General features: G+C 38.4%; 1 protein-coding gene across 12 annotated transcripts in view; it reads right to left on the reverse strand.

Moving 5' to 3' along the window:
- The window catches only part of LOC143253050 (uncharacterized), a 62,714-nt gene that overhangs the window by 29,370 nt on the left and 19,672 nt on the right, over positions 1-13,672 (reverse strand). For all 12 annotated transcript variants that reach the window (XM_076506182.1, XM_076506180.1, XM_076506185.1 and 9 more), the window contains exon 4: positions 12,484-12,608. In XM_076506182.1, the coding sequence (XP_076362297.1) occupies positions 12,484-12,608 (125 nt within the window). The remainder of the gene's footprint in view (positions 1-12,483; positions 12,609-13,672) is intronic.

The raw sequence follows: 13,672 nt of genomic DNA on the forward strand, positions 1-13,672 counted from the left end.
AAAAACAAGCAACCATGGACACAATAAGATGGCATATTTGTGAGACGATATTTGGAAAAGGTTAAAGTCAGAGAATAAGGAACAATAAACCAAAAGAATACATTATTAAATCCAAGTATTTAGGATAATCAAGGAAAAGTCTCTGAATAAGGAAAGATTCCAGTGGAAAAAGATATAAAAATGGGAATCATATTGGGCATTCATCTCTAAATGGGAATATAAATGTGAAATAGAAGGTAAAGAAATTGAGAAAGGCAAAATTATCCTCTTGAGAACAGAGGTCTTGGAAAGGAAGGAACAATCTGGATAAATTATTATACAAGTGTTATCATAGAAGATACAAGAGATATTGATGGTGAACAAACTCAACTGATGATGTCTAGGGCTAAGAAGAGGAGGAAATAGATCTTCAAAGAAAAGTAGTAAAGAGAACAAGAACAAGCAGGCTCGCACAGAGGAAGAGCAAATGGATGTAAGACAACATTAAGATTCCAATCTGTCAAAAGTTTGAGTTGGGGAGCACAAAAAGAACAAGACAATAGGGAGAGAACTGAAGAAAATAAACTGAAAGTGAGAAAAACAGTTAGTAATGGACAAGAATGCCCTATAGTCAGCAATGATTGATACTGAAAGACCACTGTCAAACAGCAAAGTTGAGAAATCAGAAAAATGAGAGACTGCAGGATAGGAAAGGTGAAAACCTTGACATCAATGGACAAAAATACACTAAATATGCGAATAAATGGATAAAGAATGCTATTTCAGTAAAAAGGCTAATCTTTTTTGTAAGAGACTAAACAAAAGAAATGCATGAAGTGAAAGTGTTGGAGCAAGTGTGTGAAACACAGACAAGTGAGGCTGATGAAGGAGAGATGGTGAGAAAAGAAGAGGTAATGGCAATGACAACTGCAGAGGCAGGTGTATACATTGGCTGTTGGCTCCAAACAGGAGATTCAATGGATGAAAATGGAGAGTAAGATATTTGGTGGCCCTCGCCAACTAAGGTAAGAGATCAATAGTCAAGTTGTCAGAATGGATCATGACCAATTTCACCACCAGAACTAGAAGAAAATAATCCAATGTCTAATGGGCAGCTACAAGTTCCAAAAGATTGATATGGAGACCTGACTTGACCAAAGACTAACAGCCCAGGGTCTCTTAAATGTCTAAATACAGCACCCAATCCATCTGCATCTGTGGAAAGGTACAAATCCAGTGCATGAGGTGGAAGAGGAACCCTAACCATTGTGTTGTTCCTATCCAACAACTAGACAAAATGGACATGAAGGAGGGAGGAAAATAAAAATGAACCAAGGGGATTCCTGGAGAGGTCCCACTTATGAGCTCTCATATGAGCATGGCTGTGTTGCACTCCTATCAGTGAGGAGTTGTCACATGTTTACTTGCATGCTGGTGAAGGAGTACCATGTCAAAACACCTGGAGGTAGGTAGGAGTATCAAGGCTACTTATGAACAAAAATTGCACACATAGAGGTCAGTATTAACTGAAAAAATCTATTATGTGGTTGGTTGGTTTGGTGTTTTATGGCATAAAGCAGCTAGGCTAAGTGCACCAAACATCTGGTGAGAAGTTAAAATTAAAGCATTAAAATTTATAAAAGGAAATTAAGGTAAAACAAGTCAAAGTTTAACTTTTGAATTAAAACATAAATAGCACTAAATCCAAATTTTACACTTAATTTACAGCAGTAAGAGAAAAACAACAGTAATACAAGCTCTAAAGGGCTTTCTGTAGCCAAATGGTAATTATCATAACTCGCCAAGATGACTAACAGGCAAGTTCAAAAATCAGCATTAGTCACCTCAAGTTGGCCTTTCCAGTCCTGAACTTGAGTTATTTGATGTTATGGCCATTTTCAGAAAGTAAAGTAATACAAGTTTTAAAAGACTTGCAGCAAAAGTTTAATTACTATAACTCTTCAGAATGACTAACGGGTATTTCAAACATCAGTGTTAGACACCTGAAATTGGCCTTTCCAGTCCTGGTTTTGAGTCATTCAATGTTACAGCCATTTCCTAATTTCAAATAAAACTAGTTGTACTTTGATTCTTAGAAGGGAATCGCATTAAAAAAGGTTCAATATACAGGGTGTTCAGAAAGTCACTGTGTACTTATATATTTATTAACAGACTTGTTTCAATATAGAATACAGGAGATAAATATGAATGACAATTATAAACAATGTTGAAAGTGACCCCCGTTGGCATCAATACAGGCCTGGATCCTTCTTATTTTGTTTCTAAACACTGCTATCAGTTGCTGCCTTGAAATAGACTGAATAAAATATGATTACAAAACTGCATAGTGACTTTCCAAACACCCTGAATATACATTAAAAACTTAAATAGCATTAAAAAGATTAATGATCTTTAAAAAACTAAAAACATTTCTAAGGTAGACAATGTCACCATCACCAATAACACTAATGTCCTGGAAAAACCTTAAGACAAAACACGTTTAAAATGGTTGAGAGTTGTAATAACAGCAAGACAGTAAAATGTGGCTTATTGTGACCTGAGTGTTACACAGATGCATTGGTGCATCAGTAAGAAAAAGAGAAAACAAGGAGTTAAAAAGCTGTGACCAATGAGTAGTCTAATTGGGACAAGTTCCTCTTTCTGATCCTTACAGAGGCAAGATGCCAAAGTCCAATAAAGGGTTTTATTTGGAAAAGCTTGTTTTCGTGTTGCTCACTCCAAGTTGACTGGCAACTAGCATGGAACCGAGTCTTGAATACAGGACCATATTTCATGTATGGAACAGGCACAGCAGTGACAGCACTAGAACAGACAGATTTTGCTGTGGTGTTACTGATCTCGTTCCCCTGAATAACAACGTGGCCTACTTTTGAATATTGGCACAAACAGAGTGATAATGAACGTGAAGCAATTCCATAGCCAGTAGAGAACTAAGCAAGCCAGTATAAATAGTGCAATTTGAGTACTGCTTAGCTTCTATGTTATCCAGGGCAAGAAAAATGGTATACAGTTCAGCAGTGAACACAAACTGTAAAAAGGGTTCTGTGCACAACAACTGAATCACAACAAACCAAGGCAGAGCCCACAGGGTCACCTGATTTTGAATAATCTCTATAAATGGAAATGGACAGATGGTTCAAAAGATGCTCAGCAAATAAAAGACTGCACTTCCAATCTGGAGTATCTGCTTTTCTCAGATGACTTAAAGAAAGGTCATTTTTGGGGATTGTACTAAGCCATGGTTGGATGGGCTGATCAGTGGATACAGCAATGTTATCCAAGGACAGACCCAATTCATCCAACTGCACCTGGATATGAAGGCCAAAAAGAGCAATGGCAGACAATTTTGTTCTGAAAAAGCATGGCCTACTGAGGAAGAAAAACACAACACCAGGTGGGATGCTTTGGTAAGGAACAAAGTTTTAAAGCATGCATTAAAGACAGTTGCATAAGGCTGAGGTGTAGAGGAGATTCGAGAGACTGTGTACAAGCTCTAGACTGGGGAAGTGCAGAAAGTCCCAGTGTAGAACTGAAGTCCCTGATAATGAATGAGGTCCAGCATCTTCAAGGCTGAGGTCCTGGCAGAGCCAAATACCAACAATCCAGTCTAGTTTTGATTTAATAAGAGTATGATATATCTTTAGCACAGGATATGTACCTGCTCCCCAATTGGTGGAACAGTGAACAGAGAGGAGGTTCAGTACTCTTGAGCATTTGAGTTGTAGCTGCTTGATGTGCGATATAAAGGTCAGCTTACAGTAAAAGATAAGCTCCACGAACATTTTTCAAGGATAACAGGGGTAGCTCAACTTCACAAATGGAGTTCAGGATCAGGACAAATACCATGCAGGCAGCAAAAGTGCATACAAATAGCTTTAGAGAGAGAGAGAGAAGTTAAAACTGTTTGCTGTGGTCCACTTAAGGAAATAACAGAGGGCAGTCTGTAGCTGCTGTTCATTATACCTCATGTTCAATGACTGACGTGAGATGTAGAAGTCGTCAACATAGAGTCCATTTGCAACTGTAGTGGGGGTTGTCCAGTAATGGCATTATTTTTTTTAATGAAACGTGTGACACTCAAGATACAGCCCTGGGGGACTTCAAGTTCCTGTGAGAAAGAACAAGAAAATGTTGAACCAACACAAGCTTGAAATTGCCTGTCCTTATGAAAAATTGACAAATGGCCACAAAACCAATATAAGTGGAAGTCTCGCAAAATGCCATGCCTCTACATAGTATCATAAGCCTTCTCAAGATCAAAGAATATTGATACCAGATGTTCTCATTTGAGAAAGGCTTCTCATTTTGAAGTTAATTCAAGTGGTCCATGGTGAAGCACTGTCATTAGCACCCACACTGGGTGGGTGAAAGGAGGTTGTTTGATTTGAGGAACCAAACAAAATGATCATTACCATCCTCTCTAACGTCTTATGGAGACAACTTCTCAAAGCAACTGGATGGGAGTTTGAAGGAATCTTCTGATCCTTCCCAGGTTTAGAGAATGATAGGACAATAGCCTGGTTCCAAGCATCAAGAAAAACATTCTCCTGCCAGATCCACTTAAAAACAATCAGAAGAATAGCAAGGGAAGCAGGAGATAGATAGAGCAGCATCTTGTAGTGTGTATCATCAAGTCCTACCAATGTACTACCAGACTGATGAAGGGCCAGTTTGAGTTCCACAAGTGTAAAGGGGCAATTATAGTCACAAAGACAATTAGCTTGAAAGGAAAGAAGTGATCACTATGCCTGAGTCTTGATGGCTAGGAAGGTGAATGATGAAGAAGAGGTGCTAGATACCTGGCAAAAGCTTTCATCTAGAGTGCCAGCAATGCTCCAGGTATCAACTACTCTCTGGCCACAAAAGAGCAAGATCGAGATAAGGTTGGTTCGTTGGTTGGTTGATTTAGTGTTTTATGGCACAAAGCAGCTAGGCTATCTGCACCAAACATGCGGTAAAAAGGTAAAAGTAAATGAAGTAAAATTCACAAAAGGAAATGAAGGTAAAACAAAACAGCAATTAAAAACGTAAATGGCATAAAATCAATGTTGGCATCCAGTCTACAATGTTAAGAGAGAAACTATAGAAAGAGAAGTCATAAAGGGCTTTCTGTAGCATAATGGTAATTATCATAACCCGCCAGGAAGACTAACAGGTAAGTATAAGAACCACCGTCAGTCACCTGCAGTTGGCCTTTCCAGTCCTGGTTCCAGGTTATGTGTCATTACAGCCATTATCAAAGGGTAAAGTAATATAAGTGTTAAAAGACATGTAGCAAAATTGCAATAATAACTCGCCAGGATGACTAACAGGTAGTTCAAACAGTAGCGTTAGTCACCTGAAGTTGGCCTTTCCAGTCCTGGTGTCAAGTTATTTAATGTTACAGCCATTTTCTAATTTCAAATCAAACTAGGGAGATTGTGACTCTTAAAAGGGAACCACAATAAAAAAGGTTTAATGAAGAAATATAAAACACTTAAATGACATTAAAAAGATTAATGGCCAATAAAAAACTAAAAACTTTATCAATGTGGAAAGTGTTACCGTCACCAATAACACTGTCTGATGTTATGGACAAACCATGGGACAGAACATGTTTAAAATAGTGCCATCATTGAGAGTCATAATGCTGGCAAGAAAGTAAAATGTGGCTTATAGTGATCTGAGTGTTACAAAAACTACACGTTGGTGCATCAGTTCCAGATAAAAGAAAACGATGAGTTAAAAAAACTGTGACCAATGCGTAGTCTAGTCAGAACAGCTTCCTCCTTCTGATCCTTATGGAAGCAAGACAGCCAAAGTCCAATATAGGGTTTTATTTGGAAAAGCTTGTTTTCTTGTTGCTCACTCCAAGTCGACTGCCAACTGGCACAGAGCCGAGCCTTGAATACAGGACCATAGTCTATGTATGGAATAGGCACAGTGGTGATAGTGCCAGAGCAGATAGATTTAGCTGCCGTGTCTGCAAGCTCGTTCCCAGGAATACAAACATGCCCTGGCATCCAGAAAAACTGGATAGAAGTAGATGTTAATGAGAAATGGGCCAGTCGGTTTTGAATATCAGCGAGAATAGAGTGTGAACCAACGTGAAGTGATTCCAGGGCCAGTAGAGAACTAAGCGAGTCAGTATAAATAATGCAGTTTGAGTACTGCTTAGTATTCGATCGAATAAGAGCATGATATATCTTTAACACAGAACATCAATCTGCTCCCCCAACAGGTGGTAGAGAGGACATGGAGGATGTTCAGTACTTTAAGTGTGGTATAAAGGTCAGCTTACAGTCAAAGATAAGCCCCAAGAACTTGGTCTCGGGGACCACAGGCAGCAAAACTTTACCGATACAGAGTTCAGGATCAGGGTGAATACCTTGTTGGCAGCAAAAGTGCATTCAAACAGTTTTAGAGAGAGAGAAATTAAAGCCGTTCACCATGGTCCACTTCAGTACATGATCGAGGGCAGTTTGTAGTTCCCGCTCAATATATCTCATGTTAGACGACTGACATGAGATGTGAAAGTCGTCGACATAGAGCCTGTTTGCAACAGTGAGAGGGAGTTGTTCAGTGATGGCATTAATCTTTATACTGAAAAGTGTGGCACTCAAAACACAGCCCTGAGGGACCCCAAGTTCATGTAAAAATAACGAGAAAGTGTCAAACCCTCACGAACTTGAAATCTCCTGTCCGTTAAAAAATTTTTAATCAACATGGGTAAATGGCCACGTAACCCATATATATGGAGGTCTTGCAGAATGCTATACCTCCATGTTGTGTCATAAGACTTCTCAATGTCAAAGAATATTGATACAAGATGTCAATTGAGAAAGGCTTCTCTGATTGACGTTTCAAGTCAAATCAGGTGGTCCATGGTGGAGTGCTGTCATCGGAACCCACACTGGGTGGGCGAGAGGAGGTTGTTAGATTCAAGGAACCAAACAAGATGAGCATTAACCATCCTCTCTAAGGTCTTACAGAGACAGCTCGTCAAAGCAATTGGACAGTAGTTTGAAAGAATCTTAGGATCTTTCCCAGGCTTAGAGAAAGGCAAGATAATAGCTTGATTCCAGGCATCAGGAAATATATTATCCTGCCAGATCCAGTTAAAAAACAATTAGAAGAATAGCAAGAGAAGCAGGAGACAGATAAAGCAGCATCTTGTAGTGCGTATCATCAGGTCCGAGCAATGTATTGCCAGACCAATGAAGGGCCAGTATGAATTTCACAAGTGTAAAGAGGTGATTATAGTCACAGAGACAATCAGCTTGAAAGGAAAGAAGTGATTGCTCTGCCTGAGTCTTTATGGCTAGAAAGATGAATGATGAAGAAGAGGTGCTAGATACTTGGCAAAAGCTTTGATCTAGAGTGCCAGTAATGCTCCAGGTATCAACTACTCTCTGGCCATAAGAGAGCAAGTTCGAGATGGGGACAGAACTGTATTACCCACTGACCTTTCGAGTCTTGTGCTATATAACTTTGGAACTAGTGGTATAAAAGATGTTGGTTGTGAACTTAATACAAGATTCCTTCTGGCTTTTACATCTTACCTGCTGAGCATCTGCACAGGCCTGCTAGAAAGCGATGCGGTAGAAGAGTGTGGGATACTTACAAAAAGTATTCCAGGCCTGTTTTTCGAGCCTTCTGTAACATGTGAAAGGCAGGATTCCACCAAGAATGAGGATATCGTAGAAAATATGTTGAGGTTTTAGGAATACAATGAGCAGCTGCCTCTATAAAACAGTCAGTCACTGCTGCCATGCTGTCTTCTACTGATGGCTTACAGAGAATAGCAGGGTGAAATGCTGCAAGAGCAGCAAAAGAAGGCCGGTTTGCTTGATTTAGTTTCTACTGGGGCACATGGGTCAGGTGGCATCTACCATGTCCAGTTTCTCTCAAAATTATAGGAGAATCATCACTGCCTCATGGGTTACTGTCAAGCCTTTGTGAAAAGTGGGAGAATAGAGAAGGAGAGCAAATCGAGATCAATAATAGTAAAGGGCAGACTAGATGCATGAAAATAAGTATAAAAAAAGAGCAAGGTTGTGATCGGAGAGAATACTCTCTATAGAACGACCCCTCCCATCAATATCAGCACTTCCCCAGAGGGGATGACATCCATTAAAGTTACCCAGGATTAAAAATGGAAACTGCAACTGTTCAATGAGAGCATCAAAGTCTGATTGATCATAGGTCTCTCCAGGCAACAGGTAGAGAGAACAAACAGTGATGGTATGATCCTAGGAAACACGGATGGCTATAGACTCCAAGGGTGTGTTAAGTGGCAAAGACAAGGTAGGCCCATGCCGATCAACCAACAGTGCCCCCCTCCATGCACTCATCCATTATGCAACCTATCATTTGTGTACAAAGAAAACTGCCAAAAAGTGACTCTATCGGCAGGTTTCAGGAATCTTTTCTGTAAGTAAAGACATATAAAATGGTGGGAAGCAATCAGTGCTTTGATGCCATCCAAATTAGAACTTAAACCTTGACAGTTCCATTGTATCAAGGTGGCCAATTTTTATTGATATGTAGGCAAATTGGGTGGAAAGCCCTTCTGTATAAGACCACGTCTTTTCTCTTTATTGTCTTTATTCAAGGGAGGTCTGTCAACCTCCATGGATCCTGCTCTGGGTCAATTGGGCAGGTCTTTGTTGTTTGAAGAGGATTCCAGTGACTGAGTACATGAACAAATGATCATTTTACATCTTGGGGTGGGAGAAGAAGATGTTCTCGAGGAAGTTCACATACCTGGAACCAAAGGAAGAAAATCTTGGGGTTTGCTGGAATGTATACTAGAGACAGAGACGGGGGTTGAAGTTGATTCATCACCTTTTTAACCATAGAGGTTAAGACTTTTCATTTGAAGGCACAAAGAGATCTGTCTGCACTCCCAGACATTCCAGTAGTGGAATGAAGTGCAGCAGCATACGTTCAAGATGAAGTGGTGGACAGCAACTTTCGAGCCTCAGAGTAAGTAATGTTTTGAATTGTTTTTTTCCAACCATTTATGGCAAAAACAAAAATAGAATGGGTGAGAACCATTGCAATTAATGCAATGAGGTTCCATTTCACACTCACAGGCATCATGGTCCTTGCCACCACAACAAGCACACATCAAGGAACCATGACCTGACGTCTTTGAGTGACTGAACCACTGATATTGGAAACATCCGAGAGGGTTTGGAATGTATGGCCACATCTTGCAATTAAGATAACCTGCCTTGATGGTGGCAGGTGGGCACAGTGATGTAAATGTCAGAATGAGTACATTGGTCAACATCATAATTCAATTTTTGCGAGTAGAGATATGCCTCACTGCAAAAACTCCTTGGGTGAAGAAACCAGTAAGAATCTATGACTTGGGGATGTTCTTCAACTTTCTCTCAATAATAACTCCTCATGATGAATTCAAAGTAGCATAAGGCATAACCTCAATAGGTATATCCCCAACTGCCTTTGAATGCAAGAAGAGTTCACTGTGTTGAGATGTTGATGTTTCCACCAATATGCCACCACAGCAAAGCTTCTTTACTGACTTTTCAGAGCTAGCATGTCCCTCTAGTCCCTTTTGAATGAAAAAGGGAGGTATCTGCCCTAAAGGTTTGTCTGAAAGAGAATGTTGTATAACAAAACAAGGTACAGGTGTTACAGATGTTGAAGATTGCTTCTCAAAATCTTCAAGACATGGTCATTTACCTATGGATTGTTTTTTCACTATTTCATTTAAGTTTTTATTTGGAGGATCCATAAATAAAAAAGAATATTTTGGTGCCCACTTACCCCACAAGGGGATGCACTACAATGCCAAACAAGGGCACTGCAGCAATGCTAGGGTTTATTGAGCACTATACCCAAACACCAGCATCAGATACAATGTCCACAACACCTGCTGAGAACATCCAACACTGGTACTTGGTTGACCCTAGCCTAAATGGACCAGCTGATTGATCCTAGGGGGAATACCCCAAGGCCATCTGTCCACAGGAATTTTAGGCCAAAGCAGTGTGTTAGGGTTGGACTCCTTAACAACCAGGATCCTCTCCTCCCCTTCACAGACCATTGTGCATGACAAACACGTGGGTAGATGTTTGGATCTCAGAGGAAGTAAACAGAAAGAACAAAACCTTCCCTGGGAGGTCCCCTCACTATGTACAGGAATCCACAATGAGGGGAGCTATTATGTGAAAAGAACTAGAGTGTCAGTTTGTAAATATAAGGTATAAGCTAAACAACAATGAACAGGATTTGGTTTGGTTTAGTTTGAAAATTCATGCAAAGCTATGAGAGATGGATATGCATATAGGAAAAGATGAGATCAATCCTAAATGAAAGCACTGGTGGCCAGGGCTGAAGGATGAAGAATGGACCAAAAGAGAGGAAGTTTGGAATTGAAAGAGGTATCAAAAGGCATGAATGAATGATGTCTGCAACAGAGAGGACACTCACTAGGAAACACTAGGGTGCAGAGATCATTCTGTGGGCTGGACACAGTTCAGCTGAGAAAGGCAGTCCACAACTAAGTTCATAGTTCTTGGTACATGGCTTACAATTAGGTGAATCTATTGGGAATTGGCCATATAAAGAAGGTTGGAAGTTTGCAAAGTAAGGGTCCTAGATTGGGTACCCCCTTGGCAATTGAGAGAGGAAACAACTGTGCAGTTGTGGGAATGAATCATCAGTAATTAATCAACAAGGAGAAGACTCATCCTAGGTCCATGTTTCCAATGTAAGAATGCCATTCAGAGATGCTCTCCAAACAGAGAAGGAAGCATTAGTGAAAATGTAGTCCAGTTTGGGTGGAGGTACTGGAACACTGGTTGTGGTATTGGATTAGTCTAGCTAGCAACATATCACACTGAGTAAAAGAGACAGATAAGCCATTATGGTCAAAAGTTTTATAAGTGATTCCACTGGTCATGCAAAGACCATTCAAAGAGATGCATATGTGCATGACCCAAAGAGATAAATGGTTCTAGCAGAGTGATGATCCCAAATAGCAATAAAACCTCTCATACCATACCATTTGAGTAAATGATGTACACATCTTGATGGATAAAAGTTTCAGAGTCCACATGTGAATAAAAGATGGGATACAGCTGAAAAATGAATAAAATCTACACGTGAACAAGATATCAGTTAGGAAAGAAAAAGGATTTGGAAGTTTTGATGATTTACCCCTGACAGATAGCTTCCCACAAAGAAAGAAAGTACAAAGGGAAGACTCATCTCATGAATAGGACAGGAAAGGCCAATCATTCTCTTAGTAATGTAAGTGGCAAATGAAGGCTGTAGCTGTGCAGTGGAAGGGGCAGGAGGCCAACACAATGCTAAATTGAAGATCCCAAACTTGAATACATGATCCAATGGATGAAGTGAAGAAAACATCTCAAGAACAAAGTGTTGAGGATATGAAAGAATGCATTTGAAATATCAACCTTGGTCATTCCCAGTCCAAGTGAAAAGAACTAATGGAGAAAATATAAATGTTTCATATGAAAATGAGGAATGATCATTAAATGATTGAGTAAGGAAATACTGATAAGACAAGCCTGCAATGGTTTTATTGTCTTGACATTTTTACATATTCTACAGCAATTCCTGTACATCAAATCCAAAAATATCCATTTTTCTCCATCCTGTACAGATTATTCACATCCTATGTACTTATGTATAAGTAAATCATTTTCATTGAAATCCAGTCACATTTTGTTGCCCTTGAAATGTTGACAACCATAGGCTAAAGACTGCAACATAAAGCCTTATTGATAGTTCTGAGACTCATACATGACAAACTTAATAATAATGTTCATTGGAATAAACAAATAATAATTTGATCTAAGATAGTTTTTTTTCAGATTTGTACAAAATCCTGATGTGATAGAAAAATTGCAGGTCTATGCAATCGCACATTTGAGTATATACTGTACATTTAAGTTTTTCAGGTTAATTATTGTTACTATACCATTTAAAAGTATATATATTTGTATGATCATTTCTACAACTTTATTTTTAAATTTGCACTTTCAAATATAATTCCTATGCTCCTATAGTCATAGCTATGTCCACTAACTTCTTCACCTCTCCATGTCTTCATTAAGTGGCATGCCCCTACACTTCGCACTCCACAGAACTAGACGGTTAGTATTTGGTCAGCAGAATCCACAATCAACTCTTGGGATACTCTTTTTCAACATGAGGTTTGATCAACGTCCTTATAACGTTTCACAACCCAAAAATGTAAAGCATAACTTACAAGAAAAAGAACTCAAACAATAGATCAGAGTTCAGCACACTAACCACTAAGTCATGATTGGGCACTTGCTTACAGATTTACACTTACAATCACTGTCAAACAAAAGCAAAATTATACAACTGTCTTTTTTCTCAAAATTCAACATATTTTTAACTTCACTCTTAAAGGAGATGTATCCACACTATCCATTTATTAATGCATACTCATGACAATGAACATCAATTTATACTTACGCCAAGATGTAGATATCAAATTTTCCTGCTGTCTTCCCTGACCGTCTTTGTACAACTCTTCGAACCCACCCTTGTGGCATACTCAGTTCTGATGTGTCCTCATCATTTGTATTCTCTTCAATTTTCTGGATATTTTAATACACAAAACATCTTGAATGGAATAAGAAAATAATATATGAAACACTGAAGAAACCCTCAAATCTGTATAGTTTTGCTTTTAAATAAATTTATTCATTGTTCATTGACTGTTGGAAAATTAGGCTGAGTTTAGCAATTAAGATGACTCACAAAATCAGCAACCTCATCAGGCAATACTGACATAACAAATTAGAACATATCTGAATCATAATAGCAACTTTATTTTCTGATGTGTTATTTTGATATCATGATAACTTTGCACTTACAAATAAAACAAACATGTTTTGTGTTGTACGTGTTACTACATAAAACACACTTAATAATGTGCAACTCACTTTTTCTTTCACTGAATTCTTGAAAAGAATATCTAGCTTTTGATATTCAAATAAAGAGTCAATTTTGTCCTTATTAATCTTTATTTCCCTTCCATCCTAAAGGTGAAAATGTGTTATGAACTATTTATGATGTATTCAACTTCCATGTTTTTCATAATTTTTTAACATCATTCTTGGAGAAAAAAGAAAGGTATTTTACTCAGATGTTTTTAGAATCTCATAAGCATTCACTTTAATCATGTTAACAACATGAACTGTTGTTAAAAATGGAAACATTTTGTATTAATGCAAAAACATTTACTCTCATGAATCTCTATATTGACAAACTTTTTTTTCTTGCAGAGGTTACATAAACTAATTTGTTAAAAAGGACTTATCTTGCCTTCTACAACAAACTGTTAGAATTTATTACCCATTTTAATGTCCTATACATCAATAAGCATTATTTTGATTGCTAGAATTTTTAACTACTTAATGTTTAAAATTTAACCTAAATCACATCAAGTAAACTACTGTTAGATTTTAAATAATAACACTATGAAACAAAATGTTTACTTTTTCTTGTTCCTGGGCAGAAAGTGTTATTTCCCAAATGCTTATGCCTAAAGTAAATGGAAAAAGACATTTTTCTCTTCAAATTTTGCTTTGTGGCCTGGTAGCGTATAATGAACACATGATAGGAGACTATATCTGAAGGCTAACACATGAAAGTCAAT

Source organism: Tachypleus tridentatus, chromosome 6 (assembly GCF_004210375.1).
Source record: "Tachypleus tridentatus isolate NWPU-2018 chromosome 6, ASM421037v1, whole genome shotgun sequence".
Taxonomy (NCBI): domain Eukaryota; kingdom Metazoa; phylum Arthropoda; class Merostomata; order Xiphosura; family Limulidae; genus Tachypleus; species Tachypleus tridentatus.